Source organism: Callospermophilus lateralis, chromosome 6 (genome assembly GCF_048772815.1).
Source record: "Callospermophilus lateralis isolate mCalLat2 chromosome 6, mCalLat2.hap1, whole genome shotgun sequence".
Taxonomy (NCBI): Eukaryota; Metazoa; Chordata; class Mammalia; order Rodentia; family Sciuridae; genus Callospermophilus; species Callospermophilus lateralis.
In genome coordinates, this window is record NC_135310.1 from 17,063,510 (window position 1) to 17,081,227 (window position 17,718).

Below are 17,718 nucleotides of genomic sequence, written 5' to 3' on the forward strand. Positions count from 1 at the left end.
GCTGAGCCCACGGCTTAACCTGCTTCTGGGGCTGCTGCCTGAGCCCTGCTGCTTGGCGTGGAGGACCCTCTCTGGACCCTGGAAGGCACTGGAGGCCCGACTCCTCCTGTCTCCAGCCACAGAGCAGCCGTCCAGGCCGCATTGTCATGGAGTTGTGCAGGCTGTCCCAGAAGGCTGGACTCCAGCTGGCAGTCTCCATCCTCCAATGGGGGTGCTGACCAGGGCACAGAGGACGGGAACACAAGAGCAGGCTCTGGTCCCCAAGAAGCAGCATTTACAAAGTGAGTGTGCCAGCTAGGAGTCAGAGTGTGGAGCGTCCATGCTGCATCTGGGTGAGGCAGGAAGTGAGACCCTGGCCTGGGGCTGACCCGTCGACCTCTAAGTGTCCTCTCCACCCACCTCGCAGACCAGAGATTGCAGCCGCAGCAGGGCTGCCTGGTGGTTGAGGTCACTTGGCTCAACTCTCCATGGGCCCCAGGCCCAGAGGAAGGACAGAAATAGAAGGCCCACAGGTCCCAAGTGGGTTCTTGGGTCAGCCAGCAGCCCCCTCTGCCTCCCATCGGGAAGGACCTAGGGTGCAGGTCCCAGCCTCCCTGTGACCTTCTGCTGCTGCCCACAGCTGTGCTGAGAAGCAGGACACACAGGGCAGGGCCAAGGGGACTGGCAGGGGACGTCTTGAAGAGAGGCTGTGACCGGCTCTGGGAGGGCTGGCAGAGACCAGCTAGGGCTCCCGGCCCATCCCAGACATGAGAAGTAGCCAGAACAAAAAGGTAACCCCACCGTGGGTGGGCGCTGGACAGGTCACCCTGGCTACTCAGGGAGGACTCACTGTGTGAGGCCCTGGTCCTGGCCACTGTCCTCACAGCAGGCACTGGGTCCCCACCCTCAGCCATGGCCTCATGGCCCATGGTGCCTGCTCACCCTCAGCAGAGGACTCAGGGACCCATGGGAGCCCTGGTGGTGACAATGACACTGATGATGTGGGAGACCCCGGCCTGACAGGTCAACCCTCGACCCCCAGCAGCCAGGGAAGAAGAGGAGACGCAGTGGCCGTTCCGTCCCTGTCGGTGAACGGGAACCCAAGCCCCGGCTGCCTCCACCTCGGCTGTGGGTGCTGTGCCGGGAGGGCCGGCCCCGGGCCCTTTCTCCAGGAACACTTGCAGTGCCGGGAAGTCGAGGCCGGTGGCTGGGAGCTCGCCTGACCCCATGAGAGCCTCGCTGGCCTCGTCCTCCGCATTCCTGCGCCTGCCGTGGGGTGTGACTGCATGTGGGGTGCGCAGGCACATGTGAGGACATCTCTGTGTGGGCAGGATCCTGTCCAGGCCCTCACCACGCCTGCTCCCTCAGTGGGCACATTCCTGCCCTACGTGGGCTGGGCTTTTGCTCCTCGAGCTGAAGGGAGCTGGTCTGACCCTCCCCAGGCTAGGTGAACCCCTTCTCTACCCCTTCTTTCCCCGTCTTGGGGAAGGCAGCCTGTGCCAGCTGTGTGAGGCCTGGGGCAGGAGGGGCCTCAGCCTCAGGGCAGGGGTCTGTGCAGGGAGCCACCCTCTACCTGGTGGTGTGTCTGTGCAGGAGGTGACAGGGTCTCTGGGTGGGCCTGGGAGACAGCTGGGCCCAGAGTGCAGGAGAGGCCTGCATCTGCAGGACCCTGAACTTCTGAGCAGAATCACAAAAAGCAAGGTCCAGGAGAGGCCATGGCGCAGTGGTGCAGCGGTGAGCTGCAGCCTTGGGTTTAGGGCCCATGCGGGAGTGTAAGTGCAGGAGGCCAGGCTCCCCCAGGGCCTGAGGCTGGCCAGACACCCTTCACATAGGCTTCTGCGCTGCCCCAGGGTCAACACCACTGACTCCTGGCTCTCCTGGACGCTGGATGTCCAGGCCCTGACTTATCATTCGGGGAAGGAGCTTATGGGCCACAGACAGGCACGAGGAGGACCCCGACACCCTGGGCTGACGTCCGAGCTGGCTGCACACCTCCCACAGGGGGAGACCGTTGGAAGCTGGCCAGGAAGTGGGGGTTGGAAGATAGAAGAGGCAAGGGCCAAGACCGCCCTGCCCCGGGCTGGCCACGGGGCAGTGGTGTGGGGTGAGCCACCCTCAGGCTGGCAGGCGCAGACGGAGGCACCTGTGGACAGTGTCTACACCACAAACTCCTGCAAGGACGCGCCCTCCCTGAGCAGGTCCAGGGAGAGACAGTTCATGGACCTCTTGCCACAGAGGGCAGCCCTGGCCTCCTGGGGCACCAGCAGCCCTGCCAGGGAGCAGCTGAAGGCACAGGTGTGAGAGGCAGGTGCAGGGCGAGGGGCTGGCTGGAGCTGATGCCTGTGGTCCAGGCTGCGGCTGTGCAGGGCCTCCCTGTCGCTGGGCTCCGCCTCCGGGACCTGCAGGGAGAAGCCACCCATGGCTCTTTACTCAGCAGTGGGCGCCAGGCCAGCTGCTGTCACAAGCCTGTGCTCCCTGCTGGGTGTGCTCTGCCTCTGGCAGGAGGACTGGACCCCTGCAGGGCTCCCACTGCCTGGCTTGGCCTGAGGCCCACCTGCCCCCGCCCAGGGTGCTCTGCTCCAGGCGCTCGAGGCCCCTGACTCCAGCAGCAGCAGTTCTGCTTCAACCCTGCTGCGCCTCCCCACCCCACCACCCTCCGCCACCAGGTCCTCTGCTACCATCACACAGCCCCTGGCTGGCCTCTGCTGCGGCAATCAGGGGTGTGGGCCCAACCGACGGCTGTCCCACAGAGATCCCACTCGTGGCAGAGGGGGATGGAGGGAAGAATGCGGACAGTCACATTCATGGCCACCTGTGGGCCACACATGGGTCACATGCAGGCCACACTGCCCAACCTGGACCTAGGGGCCCTACCTTGTGTAGGACCTCGGTGCTCTGGCCTCTGGTCCTGGCCAGCGGGACCTGCACCACTGTGAAGGGCCCCGAGCAGGAGGCTGAGGAGGAGGAAGGGGCCTGAGCGGGGGTTGGCAGGGCCCGTCCTTCACCTGCAGCTGGGCTGCAGCTGCCCGCCCCAGTGCTGTGTCCTGGAGCCCCGACTCCTCGTGGCCCGCAGGCGAGGTGGTCTGTGACCTCACACAGTGTCCACTGCGAGGTGGTCCTGTGTGTCCCAGAGAGCCCAGGGCATCGGGTTCCACCTGACACAGGACCCCTCTCCTTGCCCACCTGGCTCCATCAGGGGAGGAAGGTGAGCTGCCCCAGGAGGCCCAGGACCTCCCCACAGAGCTGGGGCCACAGCCTGCCCAGCGCACGTCTGTGTTGAGGCTGGGAGAAGCCAGGCCTGGGCCGTGGTGGCCACTTTTCCCCAGCAGCCCTCCCTGTCCTGTGGCCGAGACACCCTGTCTGCTCCAATGTCAGAACAGACTTCTCCAGGCCAGCGGGGTGCTGTGGTCATTTCTACTGGGTCTAGACCAAAACTTGGTCCAGACATCAGAGGTGAAGGCCAGCAGTGGACACTGGTTAGTGACAGATCTGCCAACCCTGGGCAACCCCAGATGACTCTGGCTGGCCTTAGGTGACACCAGGTGGACCTGGGTGGTACATTCGGGCATGTTCCCAGAGAGGCACTGTGACATGCAGCCTGGCCTCTCCCAGCAGTCTGGCACTTGGGGCAGGCCAGGCTCTTTGCTGCCTCATTCTTCTCAGCCCACCTTTGCTGCCCCCGCTGTCCCTGAAGCTGATGGACGGCATCTTCCTGCAGAGGCCCTCAGCCTCTACGGGCTCATCCACAGACACCTCCCCAGATTCTGCATGCTGAGAGTCGGCCTCTGTGCCCAGTGTGTGGGCACTGCCGTGGCTGTCAGCAGAGCTGAGCGAGAGGCGGGGGTGGTGGTGCGGGCCAGTGTCCCTCTTGTGTCTGCTGGCCAGCTCTGGGTCCAGTTCCAGCGGGTTGCTGATGTAGGCCTCCTGGTAGTGCTTCTTCTCTGCAGGACGTGGGGGACAGATGTAGAGCTGGGTTTGGAGGAAGGCCTGGCCCCAGGACATGGCCCATAAGGCTATTCCTGGGGCTTCCTCGCTGTCTCAGGCTACAGGCTCATCCTGAGCATCCCTGATGTCACGGCCACCCAGGACAGGGCTGGGTGGGAGAGAATAGACTGTCAGCCTGTTCTGAGGGCAGGTGTTCCCTAGGGCTGCCTCGTTACACAGGGACAAACACATCTGTGCAAGCTCACCCCCCCTATGCAGACACACATGTGCTCACACACGTGCTCACACACACGCCCACCCGTGCTCTGTGACTGCAGTGTGCACACGTGACTGTCTCCTGGTGCTCTCTAAGGACACAGTGAGAACAGCCCCCAGGTGAAGACTGGGAGAGTGAGACCAGGCCTGGCACAGCACTGCAGCCAGGTCTTCACGTGGCCTTGATTCTGCACAAGGGACGATGTGAGGAGTAGGAAAGGGGGCTTCCGGAGCCCGTACAGAGCTGAGCAGCCCTCACCTTGACTGCACCCCGCCCCCATCTCTAGGCTTCTGCTCAGGTCACCACCACACTTCACCCGGAGCGCCTGGGGGACAGGAGCTGAAAGGCCACTGTCCATTACGGGAGAACCCTTTTGCTGAGCCCAGAGTGGGTGGCCCAGGTCCTGGGCAAGTTCTAGGGGCAATCTGCTTCATCTCCACCCCTCAGAGGGGGTGAGCAGCTATCTGCTAGGTGCCCAGACCCCGGCGGGGAGGTGCCTACCTTCAGCCTCATCCAGCAGCTGCAGCCGCTGCAGCAGGGGCTTCACACTGAGGTAGAACTGGTGGCTGGAGCGGAGCAGCCGGAGCAGGTGCCGGGAGCGCCAGGGAAAACCCGTGTAGAAAACCAGCTTCCGGGATGGGGGCAGCCCAGCGGGATGGATCTCCAGCTTCTTTCCCTGAGTAGACAGAAGGGACAATAGATGTGGCTTCATACGTTGAAAAACCCTTCCAGCAATAGGAAAGACATCACATGGCCCTCTAACTAACTGGGCGATGGCCAAGGTCCCCTTTAAAGATTTGACTTCCGTGAGCAAACGGATCTCTTGGTCACAGTGATCAGGAGGCTGTCTGACCTTAGCCGTGAGAAGGCAGCCCTCTATGCAGACCCCTGCCTTGGCTGGGAGAGGGTGCAAGTGTCCAGGGTGGGACCTAAAGGGCTGAGTCTCCCTGTCCATTCTACCCAGTGGCCCTCACTCTCAGTCACAGGGGGCCCAGGGTGACAGCTCTGGAGCCGGATGAGAGGGGCACAGATGTGCCTCTAGGACCCACTCGGGAGCCAGGAGTCACATGGAATGAGAAGGGCATCAGGACCTCCCTTCACATCTCGGCTACTCGCCCCGTCCCGGCAGGGCCATGCCAGCACAGCTGCGAGGGTGAGCATGTCCAGAGCCTCCGGGGCTGTCGGGAGCCAGGAGGAAGGGAGCCTGCACGTGCCCCGAAGGACGGAGATGCATCTGCCCCGGGGCTCTAGAGTGTTGAGGGCCCTTGCAGACACCCACCAGAAAGGCCAGCTTCCTGATGCAGGGCCAGGGCAAGTCATGCAGCAGCTGCGGAGCGTGGCTCACCTCCTGCAAGACAGAGGCACTGTGTCCACGAGGGCAGCCAGGGCGAGTCTCAGGGAGGGGCGAGTCCCTCTCTCACCTGATAGATATGCATTCCCTTGAGGGTGAGTCCCAGGAGGAAAGTGGGGTGCTCACGCTTCTTATCCTGAAAGGTGCAAGAGGTGGAGGCTCTGGGCCTGGGGTGGCCAGAGACAACCATGCCCCACCCAGCTCTGTCCTGGACCCTCCCCTGGCCCTCTGGGTGCTGGAGCTGTTCCTGCCAATTGCCCAGGCACTCCCTCAGTCTCCATTCCCCAAACGTGTCTGAACCCCTTAACCTGCCCCAAGAAACATCCACCCAGTCCTCTCCGCAAAGACTGAGCGCTGTGTCACCTGTGTGCCTGGCCGGGTGGACACAGAGTCCAGGCCCGAGGCCCCAGCACTAGACCCAACTCAGAGCAACCGTGGCTGAGCCAGCAGGCTCGGGTCCCCAGTCCCTCGGGGTCCGCTGGAGCCCTGCGGAAGCGCTGCACACCACCTCTGGACAGCCACCAGGGAACACATTCCCTCCCTCACCACACCAGCCTGTCCTGAGGACCTCCGTCCCCAGGATGGTTGGTCACACCGTCACCTGTGGGGACTTGGTCCAGCTCTGCTCTAGGATCCAGGTTACAGTGTCCTCTGCAGGGGACTCTGCCTGCCCTGTCCTAGGGTCCCAGCACGCTGTCAGCACGGGGGCTCTGTCCCTCCCCTGTCCTGGGCCCCAGCGCTCTGGGCTCAACCTTGTACAGCCTGAAGAAGTGGACAGGCACGTCCTCGAGCTGACAGGCGTCCCTGAGGAACCTCAGCACAGCTGCCTGGGGGCTCAGCTCCTGCTGCTCGCGGTGCATGGTGGGCACGTGCCGGAGGATATAGTCGACACCCCTCTTGGCAATGACCTGAGGACGGGCCCAGGTCAGCTCCACCCCTCCTTCCCTCCCCTCCCCTGAGTTGGCCTCCTTCTTGGGAAGCCTCCCAGCCTCCTGCCATTGCAGGGGACCTCCCCAGCTGCAGCTGTCCAGCGGGAGGACTGGGCCTGCTGTCCAAGCTGGGGACACAGAGATGAGTGTGTGGAGTTCCCCAAAGCACCCAAGGAAAGCCCCTCTCTTTCTGGGCCCCCCAGTGCCCACCACAGAGACCCAGAAACAAGCTGATTCCAGGTGGCAGTGTGCGCCCAACAAGCCACGACTCCCCGTACGGCTCCCAGCAGCCCAGGAGGAGGCTACGTCTGTGCATGGGGTGAAACCTGAGGGACGTGCATCTGAGGAGGGCTAGCCATGTCCAGAGGGACGGGGTACCTGGAGGACTGGACCCAGCCCTGGGCACAGTGACCAATGTGCAGAGCGGACAGTTTCCAGCTGCTTGGGGTGGACAAGGAACAAGGAGACGCCCACAGGGAGGGAAACTAGGACTCTGCCCAGGGCAGGGGCCACTGTCCCTGGAGGGACAACCCAGTGCTCAGTGCCCCCACGAAGCCAGGCACAGTGCCCGGGGCTGGGAACACAAGGTGGACTCCTTTGCTCCCTGACCACCCCCTCCAGGACACTGAAGGGCTGAAGCACGGACGTGAGTGGCCCCTAAAGGGCCCTGGGATACCTGGAGAGAAGGGGCAGGTGGGCTGTTCTTCACAGCTGGGCAGGTCCAGAGGCTCAGAGGAGGAGAGCCCCTGGCTCCAGGTCACACAGCTGGCCAAGTGTGCGCAGGAGTACCGGAGTCGGCCCTGGGCACTGGTCCACGCGGCCACACGCCTGCCTTGGGCTCCCCCAGGTTCCCCCCGTGCCCCTCCCAGCTCTGCAGCCTCCCCTCTGCATGGACCCCGTAGAGTCCTGTTGGGGACAGTGTCAGTGACCCCCCAGGAGGGTGCCAAGGGGTCCTTACCCACTGTGGGAAATAGGCCTGCGGCTCCAAGTACCGCCCGACGTGCAGCGGCTTGCGGTGGCTGCCCAGGTCGGCCTGCAGCGCGAGGGCGGCCAGCAGGAAGTAGGCCTCCTCCTGTGTGCGCACTGGGACCGCAGCACCTGCTCCTTCAGGCTGCAGTAGTACAGGTGCCGGGCCACCTGGTCGCTGGAAGGCAGCAGAGCTGGGTGGGGTCCAGTGGCTGGACCTGGGTGGGGTCTGCACAGCCGCCCGCCCCAGCCTGGTCCAGGGCACCCAGCCTCCCCTGTTCACAGCCTGATCTGACCCAGGGCAGTGCCGGGCGCACCCTTCTCCGTGAGCAGAGAGCTGCTGCCCCCAGGGAGGCCCAGCCAGGCCTGGCTGCAGCCTTCAGCAGCCTGGACCCCGGAGGGAAGGGCCTGCCCAAGGGCTCAGGCACAGCGGCACTGAACCCAGTTCCCTGAGCCCACTGCCCAATGCCGTCAGCCACACGCAGCTCCAGGACAAGGCGGGCTGCCCAGGGGGCCTCCCCTAGGTCTTCTAATACAGTCGGGCACTGCCCTCAGCCCACCTCCCGGTTCCCCAGAACCTGCACCCTCCCCTCCCCCTCTGGGATCAGCGACCACCTGCCTTCTCAGGGTCCCCAGCCCTCTCTCTGTCTTGCTGAACATCAGGGTTCCTGGTTGTCCTGCCAGCTCCGAGGTGGCCATCTGAGGGAGGCCACCGCCCCTGTCCCGGGAACCCCTCCTGCCACGTCTGCACAGATGCTTCAGGTAAAGGCCCAGTCAGGCCCCACACTGCGCCAACATGGCTGTTCTGAGGCACAGGCAGATGGCTTGGCTCCTGGACTTGGGTGTCCTTCCAGGCAAGGTCCTGGACACCAGGAGCAGTTACCTCATGACCCTCCCGTGCTCCACGTAGTACTGCACTCTGAGGGAGGTGACAAAGGGCGCGCGGGGCCTCCAGCCTCCCTGTTGGGAGAGGGTGAGGAAGAGCGGGCCTGGGGCACCTCCCGACGCCCGGCCTTCGCCGGGGTCTTAGGAGCCGCGACACTCAGTATTTCATCCTACTTTTACGGGGAGAAGGGCCGAGTGGGGTGTGGCACCGAGGACGTGGGGACAGCAGTGTGCCTGCCAGACAAGCCCAGATGAGGCGGGGCCCCAGCAGGGAGCCGCAGGCCCACACGGGCTCAGCCTGGCCTGCAGCCCACTTACTTGAGTTCCTCTCTTCCAGTCCTCTGAGAAGTACTTGCTGAGCCTGAGCTCCAAGTCCATGAACACGTGCTCATTGTCTAGAAAGGACGGGCTTCGTCAGCAACTCACCTTCACTCCCGAGGGCCTCGAGCCGGGCAGCTTCTTCTCTAGCTGACCTGGTGCGGGCTGCTCCCTTGGGCTGGCTGCAGGGACAGCCCTGTCAACCGCTGCTGGTTACCTGCATGGCCTTCCCAGGGAGGGCTGGCGCACTCTCAGCCTTCTGGGAGGCATGAGGATGAGCAGCGGGGCCCGCAGACCTTACCTGCACCCCAGGCTCCCTGGCCCAGCCACAGAACAAGAGGGACCCTATAGCCTGCCCACGCCAACAGACGCCGACCACCAAGTGCACCGTGGGCCCAGTGGCTGGGAGGGTGCTGGGGACGCTTCTGCTGAGGGAAGCCTTGCTGTGACACTGGGGCAGGACCGTGGTTTCCTGTGGAAGCTGGAGGGGGGAGGCTGGGGGCTCCCTCCACTGTCACAGGCTCCGTGCCAAGGCCTGAGGTGCATAGCTCCAAGTGAACTGGGGAGGAAACGTCCCTCAGGAGCCACCGAGGAGCTGCTGGGCCACGGTGAGGACAGTGTGCTGCAGGCCAGTGTCACCGGCTGTCCCTGGCAGTTTTAACCTGTTCTGCCCACTGAGCACATCCCAGTCCAGCTGCCACCTTCAGACACCCGGCTGGACATGGCACTGGGACCAGCAGTCCTGCCCAGGTAGAGAGAGGCCTGGAAACGCCCGGAGGCTCCACGGGGGCCAGGGCTGGGGGCCCAGGCCTCCCGACTCTGCCTGGCCTGCCTCTGTCTCCCCCAGAGCCCCACGGACCTGACAGACAGCGGGCTGGGGTCCAGCTGAGTTCCCAGGCTCACCAGGGCCAGGAGTTAGGGGCTGAGCTGTGTCCCCAATGTCAGAGCCCTGACCCCCGAGCCTCAGGGACTGCTCAACTTAAGTGAGTCTCCAGGGTGTCCTGATCCACCAGGAACGGGACTGGACATGCAGCCCAGAGGGACAGCAATGCGAAGACACCGGGAAGGAGGCAGAGAGGACACAGGCGGGAGAGGACCCCAGAACCTCCAGGGTCACGTGTATCTCTCCCAATTCTGTCCCTAACACATCAGACTTTGAACCCTGTGGCCCGGCTGGCGGCCGAGAGCCCATCTGCTCTGAACGACCTCGGCCTTCCGCTCCTCCCCCACAGCCTAAGTCTGGCCAGCCCTGACCCTGGTCCCTGGCTCTCTGGGAAGATGGTCTCTGCCTTGGGGTCAGACAGCCCTGCCTCCCTGACCAGGTCATCTCCTGAGTCAGGCCATAATTTCTTGCTTGAAGGAAGCAAACTGTCCTTTGTACGAGATGTCCTTTGGCAGGTGACTAGGAAAGCCTGTGGCACATCCAGAGAGTGGAGGGTCAGTCACTGATGACAAGGACTCAGCCCCAGCTGTGGAGGGCATGGCACCGACGTGACTGCTTGTCACCAAGGGAGAGCCGTCTGGAGGGGCAGCACTGTGGACAGGGCAGGGACTCAGCAGAGGACCCACGGTGGTGGGGGTGGGTAGGGAGGGCTTCAGGGCCATGGCACTGCTGGGTGACACCGAGGGCACTGCACAGTGTCTGACACCAGGGGTGAGCCTCATGTCACCATGGACTCTGGTGACACGGATGTGTCCCTGTAGGTTCCTGCTGGGATGTGGACACTGTGGGTGGGACGTACATGAGAAATACGTTTTCCTTCTGCTCAGTTTTGCTGTCACCTCAACCTGCTCCAAAAAATGACATGTTAAAGTCCTGAAGCCCCTTCCAAGTGTGAGTCCAGCCTCCTGAGGCAGGAGAGCCCTCAACAAGCCTGCAGCTCACTCGGGCCCAAAGGTCTCCTCTTGCCCCTGGTGACTGGACAGACACCCGCACCCGAGGTCTTGCAGATGACCCTAGGAGCAAGGGCCTGGTGACTTCCTGTTCACTCCCCACCATCTGGGCAGCAGGGAGGGATGGAAAAGCCCCAGGATCCTCTGGGAGCTCCTGCTCCTGTGGCCCAGGGTCCCATGGAGCCCTGTGGAGGGGTATTGCACACGCACCCTCTGATGCCCAGTCCCACTGATGATCCCGCACACTGGGACACCTAGGAAGTGCAGCCAAGAGCGTGGTGTGTCCCAGTGACTGGGAAGGGCAGTGAGGACCTGCCCACCTCGGAGGCCTCCCCACTTCTCTGCCCAGGGAGTTGTCCTCTCTGGCCACAGATGCACCAGGGCGCCCTGGAGCCCAACCAAGGCCTCTGAAGGAGTGGAAGACCTCGGCCTCCCCCGCGGAGCCCTTGCCTTCTACCTAGTGCAGACGGCAGGACACCCAAAGCCACCAGGGCGGACTGAGGAGCTGACCCTCGCGTTCCTGCTGGCCAGGGAGGGGGGGCCTGCCCTGTCTCTGTCTGTGTCCCACCTTCCCTACTGCCAAGCCCCGGCTGCCAGTGGAGGTCCCGTCCCTTGCTGTGTTACCAAAAGTGTGCACAAGTCACCACGCCTGAGGCACTGAAGCAAGGAATCCAAGGTCCTGTTCAAAAGTCCAGGTCTCCAAAGTAAGGACTCTGGCCATGAAGGGTGCCAGTGGCCCTGGGCTGAGCTCCAAGATGGACAAGCTCAGCGGGCTGGAGCCTCAGCCTCGGCAGGTCCCATGTGCAGGAGGGAGACCTGTCTTCACCTGGGAGCAGGGAACCCCAATTTCTTCCTTAACCTGCCCTGCCCACTTGCTCCTGGAGCCGGCAAGATTGGCGGCAGGCCATCTCAGATGGCCAACAGAAGAGGAGATGGAAGACAGGTCTGGTGGAGGTGGCTGCCTTCCAGCTGGTTACCTGCCCTGCGACACTCCCAGCAATCCCTGTGTGTGCACCTGGACTCCTTGCAGTGGGCACTGTGCCTGCCCACAAGAGCCGAGCCTCGGCAGTTCTGCTGCAAGGCCTCGACTTGGGCTGAGCCTGGCTGAGGGCCTCCCGTGACTCATCCCCGGTCACCCCACTCGTCCACCTCACAGGTGTGTGCTCCATGGTACACACACATGCTGAAGACCTGTGAGCTGGTCCCTAAGGTGTGGGCAGCTCACGGTATGGACCTTGAGCCTCAATCAGAAGGACAAAGGTCCTGAGCTGCTGGCTGTGTTCACACTGCGGGCTCTGGCCCCCTGCAGGGGCGGCCTCCGGGGCCTGGCACGGTATCACCAGGGCTTTGATTCACTCTTCGCTTTGAGGCCTGGGGATTCCCTAACCAGCAGGAAGCCGAGCACCTCTGGGCCACGAGGGAGAAGCACCCCGTTCTACAGCATGTGCGGGTTCCCCTGCCCACTGTGACTGGCCACCTCCTTCCTGGGGAGCCGCCCCGGCACTCGAGGCCCTACCCTCAGGTCCTTGAAATCAGGCTGCATCTGCACAGGCACCCGCCTTGGCCCCGTAACTGTCACACTCCCCACATGACAGAGCCCAGCAGGCTGAGCGGGCAGCTGTGTGTGTCATCTGAATGTGCTGGTGCACAGAAATGTACACCTCACACACGCATGTGAGCACCACCCACCTTAGAGCACAGGCTCACACGTCACACATGCACATACCTCAGGCCACACACGACCACACCACACGAGCACACACCACAGGCCACGCGTGGACACACCACACGTCCACATGCCACACGCCACAGGCATCGCACAGGCACACCTCACACGGCACACTCAGCACACTGCACACTACGGACCACCCACTTTGCAGCACACGTGCACACACCACACACACTGACACACCCAACACCCTGTCTGTGGTTGTCCGCCCAGAGCCTGACCCCAGAAGCCCAGCAACAACGGGGTGGGGTGGAAGGAGCAGGGGGGCCTGAAGGTGGGACGGCAGCACTGCTCACCTCTGACCACGCTGAGGCCGGAGAAGCGGGCCTCCCGGAGGCCCAGCACGCGGCACACCTGCTGGAACAGCTCCCGCGCCGTGGCCCTCACCTGCAACAGGGGCGGTGCTCAGGGCGTCCAGGACTGCCCTGGACAGGCTCAGGGGACCCCGCTTTAGGACGTGAGCAGTGGCTTGTGCTCAGGGCCAGGGTCACTCCCAACCCCACAGAACTGCTTGGGAGAGGGAGGTGGAGGGGTGGGCCTGGATTGGACAGAGCACCCTCCACCCTCCCCATAATGTGCACCCCCTGGGGGCCCGCCTGCTAGATCCTCCTTACCCCAGAAAGCATGGCCCTGACCACCCGGGAATGGGCATCTGTGGGTGGGGAAGACACCTGATGTTCAGGGGAGGGGGCCGAGGAGGGACTGACGACACTCAGGAACACACTGCCTGCCCAGCGCTCTGCAGATCTAACTAGCAGTCCCCGTGCACAGTCTGAGCCGGGCCCTGGGCCCCTGAGGACATGCTTCACTGTGCAGTCTGTGCCTCGGCCAGCTTAGCCATTGGGCACACGACTCCTACAGCTGGCCCTGGGGGATCCTACACTGCACCCCCAGAAACCACTGGGCAGGCCTCACGCCCAGGGCCAGTGTCCATGCTGCTGCCCAGGAGGGTGCTTTCCTCTGCGCACAGGTGAGGCCTCTCTTTATGGCACGTCCTGCAGTCTGCTTCATGTGGTCCCAGCATGGCTCCCTGACGGACACTTCACAGCGATCTCCCCAAACCCCTGGTCCCATGCCAACCCCTTATGCCTATTTATTGACTCCAAGCCTATAGAAGCTCCCGTGCTGGCCTGGGTGACGTCCCTGCTCCAATCCGACCTTGAGCTTCCTGCGTGGAATCCCCTCAGATGCCACCGTGTACGCGGGCGGACAACACCGTGGCACCTCAGCCACTGCTTCTGTTCAACTTCCTGAGAGACTCGGCTCCAGGCTGGCAGTGCTGTCCTCACCCCTGTGCCTCTCGGCCGGGGGACAGCCACACATCTCCTGCTGGTGACTCAGAGACACCATGTGTGCCAGCTGGCTATGGTAGAGGTGTGTGGCGGTGGCCCCGGGCCCCTGTGAGGCCCCTGACCTGGCCTCCACTAGAAACCCAGAGCCCCGTGGCCTGGCCGTCTGCTACCTGTGCCTCTGTGTCACCGGAGCGGCACGGCCTGTTCCTGCTTTTCAATGACAAGTTACCGAAAGGTTGGCTCATTAGCATCAGTTAACGTGGTGAGGGCCACCGGGACTGGGACGTGCACTGGGAATGTCTTCTCAGCCCACGCTCTTCTGATGACTGCAGTGGAGCCACACACAGGGGGACATGGACGCCCACGATGGCTCCCATGGTCTACAGTGCCTGGCTTGCACCTGAGGGCTGGCCAGCTGTGTCCCTACCAAGCAGAGGGCCCGACTGGGGGGGTAGGAGCAGGAGACACCCCTCCGGAGCCAGAGGGTGGTAGGGAGGGGAGGTAGGAGCAGGAGACACCCCTCCGGGGCCAGAGGGTGGTAGGGAGGGGAGGTAGGAGCAGGAGACACCCCTCCGGGGCCAGAGGGTGGTAGGGAGGGGAGGTAGGAGCAGGAGACACCCCTCCGAGGCTCCATGAAGCCTGAGCGTGACCTCACACTGTGTTCTGGGTGCAGCCTCCGGCTGAATCTCACAGTACAGCTCAGGGAGGGAAACAGGTAGAAGATGCCCTGGTCACACAGGAGGAGGCCCCAGCACGTCCACTGCAGGCCTCAGAGGGCCCCAGGACCCTGACATCCCCTCCTCAGGTGGGAACTCCAGTGCTTGGGGCACTGCCACAAACCTAAGTGCCAGCACTTCCTACGGACACGCAGCCCCAGGCAGACACCAGGCTCCCAGGGGACCCGAACCGTGATGTCACAGCCCGGCACTGCCTCAGAGAGCACCAAGCTGTCCACAAGGAGCCTCAACAAATTCCCCCTGGAGGGACCTGTCACTCTGTCAGACACCTGCATTTCAATCCCCATTTTCACCATTCACACTTACAAAGGTGGAAGGACTGCTCCTGGTCCAGCTTAAAGCTGGGAGCTGACAGCTTCTTCCTGCTCAGACGGCCTGAGGAAGAGCTTCCCCTAGGCCGCCGCGGCTCGCCCAGAGGGCCCCAGAAGGAAGCCAACCGCAGGGACCCTGGACCTGGACCAGTGAGTGCCTGGATTAGTTCAGGGCCCGAGCCCGGACACTTCCCTTCCTCCCCAGGGCAGGGAGTGGGGAAGGGCCGGGTCTGCAGCAAACTGCATGACCCTGCTGTCCCTCAGGTCACAGTGACCTGAGGACCATGACCTGGCCACACTGCCCCGTGATGGGCGGCAGGGGGGAGCTGCAGGCGTCGAGACTGCATCCACCCAGGATGCCAAAGTCCTCACAGAAGGGTCACGCCCTGGCTGGAGGTCATCTGTGCCAAGGAGACGGCCTGCTCCTTAGTGTCCCTCTCAGACCCTAAGTGCCGGGACGTGACCAGGTTGTGCAGAGCTACAGGGTCCCCAGTGACTTCTGGAAGCCTTCCGCTCCTCCTTGTGGTTTCACAACCTGAAGTTTGATCCAAAAGCCATCTGTGGAGGCTGTGGCCGGGGTCCCTGGACCATTCCAGCTCTGTCCTGCGGGCCAGGCCTCCTCTGGGGCTGGCAAGCGCTGCTCCTAGCTCTTAGTTCTCTCACCAGACGCATTCTTGAGGGGAATCTGGTAACTCTGGTGACTTTGGGCACAGCCCTCGGCGCTGTCCTCAGATGGAAGGGGAGGGGCTTTCTATCAGCCAGTGAGGGCGGCCCCACTTCTGAGGGTGACAACGTGATCCATCATCCCCAGGGGGATGGTCCAGCCATGAGGGTCCAAGTGGAGGGGAGGCCGAAGGGTGGGGCGGAGGTTGCAGAATAGGAAGAGAGGCAGGGGTCCCGGGGGAAGAGGCCCTGCCCGTGACAGTCACAGCCCGATGACGATGCAGGGATTTCAGAGGGGCCCTGGAGTGAAAACTCGGAGAAGCCAACATTTCACTAAAGCCCAGTGTGGAGGACAGGGCAGGACTGGAGGGCGGCAGGGCGGCGGGGGGCACGCAGAGCCACCCAGGGCCTCCAGAGGGAGGCCGCTGTCCCGGGTGAACTGTGCCACCAGTTTCCTGCTCCCGAGGCACCGTTTCTTCATCGGCCTTTCCAGTCCAGCTTCTCCCACAGGAGGGACACCCAGGGATCAGACAGGTACCCTGGGACAAAGTCAACCCAGGGAGGCATGGACGCTGTGGGAGGGCCAGGCAGCCCAGGACTCTGGACGCTAAAGGGGACTGGGCAGCTCTCAGCCCCAGCATGCTACAGTGGCCCGCATCATAGTGAAGTGGTCATTTGATGTCTCCCCTAGTCCAGGTGCCCCCAGTGCATAGCTCCTTCTGTCCCCATATCACTCTCTGGACATGTGGTCCCCACTGTCCCCCAGTCACCCTCTGGACACACAACCCAACTATTCTCCTGGCCACCCCCTGGGCACATGCCCTGCTCACCCCTACTGCCAGCCGCAGCTGCTTCTGGGCGGGCAGCAGCACGAGGACATCCCTGTGCTCTGAGGTCATCTTGCTGTCCCCAGGGTTGGCTCCACTGGGCTGCGTACAAGCCTCTTTCAGGACCAGCCTCTGCCGGCCAAGCTCCTGTAGGGGAGAGGAGTCAGGGTTGTCCAGGGGGAGTGAGCGGCTGGAGCCCCGCCTCCTCTGGGTGGCATCTCCGCACCACCGTCTCTGGTCTCCCCTGGTCATCAGCTCAGGTAGACACTGGCCCTCCCACTCCCAGCTGTGCCTTCTGTGCTGGTGTCTCTGGCACTCGCCATAAAGGGCCAGGAACTTGGTGGCTGTGCAGGACAAGGGTCAGGCTGTGAGCTGGGCGTGCGGAGGATGACTGGATGCACGGTCCTGTGGCCACCTCACTGTACCTGGGCAGGGGCAGCTCCACTCCAGGCCATAGACAGGGACCACTGTGTGGCCCCTATAGGAAGGGCCAGGACCCCTGCACCACAAGACGTCTCCTGCAGCTCTCAGAGGACAGAGGGGCCACACAGACCCCTGGACATAGACTCCAGAACCAGGGTGGCCCCTGGTCACTGGAGCAGCAGGAGGGCCAGGAGGACAAGAGGCAATGGGAGAGGAACGTGCCCCAGTCCCAAGACAACACCTCCTGCTTGTACTGGCCACAGAGCCAGGAACGTGCTGGAGTCACAGCTCCTGGAGGGACCTTGCCGCGGGGCCCTTTCTGTTCCGCTAGCTGGGAGCTGAGGACTCCTCTGGCCAGAGCCAGCTCATCGGCCCCCTGCAGCAGGCCGGGACAGCTGGAAGTGGGCCATGGCAGGCACATTGAGGGTGTGGACTCTCAGAAGCCAGCCGTGGGACCTCTGCCATCAGTCTGAGGCACCGTGGACTCTCCAGGCACTAGCAGGGGCCCCAGGAGGCCACTGGCCGGGGCAGCCAACCCTGGGGGCATTTCAGGTCCAGGAGATTTTGGACCCATGGGCCTGGCTTGTCGACCTCTGTCCTCAGCCAGGGTTGGGGAGCCTCTTTCCCGTCCCTGAGTCTCAGGACCTCCTTGGAGAAGTCCCTCTTACTGATCCCGAGAGGCTGCTGGTGGAGGAACCCAGGAGGGTCCTAGGGGCAGCTGGCTGGTCTCAGGAGGTCCACACTCCAGCACCCTCAGGGCTATCCAGGGCTTTGGAAGATTAGCAGGCCCAGGGACAGGGGCTCCACCTCATGTCTGCCCACCGCCCCCTGCACTCAGGCTGAGCCCTCCCCCCGGGCCTGCTTTCTCTGCAGGGTAATGCGAGGCTCCTTGTCACAGGAGAGCACGCGTCCCTTCAGCCAAGGCCAACTGCTCCGAAAGGTGGACACTGGGTTCTGATCCTCACTTCAGGCTAATTGCTGGCTGGATGCTGGTCAGGAGGTGGACGGACGCCTGTCGCAGCATCACAGAGGAAGCAGCCACTGTCTTCCTGCAGTGTCTGAGCACAGGAGGCCCCCGAGGCTGTGGGAACACAGGAGGTAGTGATGGGGAGAGAGCCAGGACGGCTGGGCGGGCGTGGTCGACGGCCACGGAGCCCTGTGGTGGGTGTGGGTTCCATGTGTCATAGGTGGTGTCTTCTCCGAGCCAAAAGGAA

General features: G+C 63.3%; 1 protein-coding gene across 1 annotated transcript in view; it reads right to left on the reverse strand.

Moving 5' to 3' along the window:
• Positions 1–1,968: 1,968 nt before the first annotated feature.
• Positions 1,969–17,718, reverse strand: part of LOC143401793 (FERM domain-containing protein 1-like) — a 43,263-nt gene continuing 27,513 nt past the window's right edge. The window contains 14 exon segments of the mRNA XM_077109713.1: positions 1,969–2,378; positions 2,854–2,933; positions 3,648–3,920; positions 4,682–4,856; positions 5,602–5,667; positions 6,284–6,439; positions 7,419–7,534; positions 7,537–7,604; positions 8,310–8,386; positions 8,630–8,706; positions 12,548–12,638; positions 16,085–16,228; positions 16,746–16,899; positions 17,470–17,585. Of these exon segments, the coding sequence (XP_076965828.1) occupies positions 2,136–2,378; positions 2,854–2,933; positions 3,648–3,920; positions 4,682–4,856; positions 5,602–5,667; positions 6,284–6,439; positions 7,419–7,534; positions 7,537–7,604; positions 8,310–8,386; positions 8,630–8,706; positions 12,548–12,638; positions 16,085–16,228; positions 16,746–16,899; positions 17,470–17,585 (1,836 nt within the window). The 3' untranslated portion in view covers positions 1,969–2,135.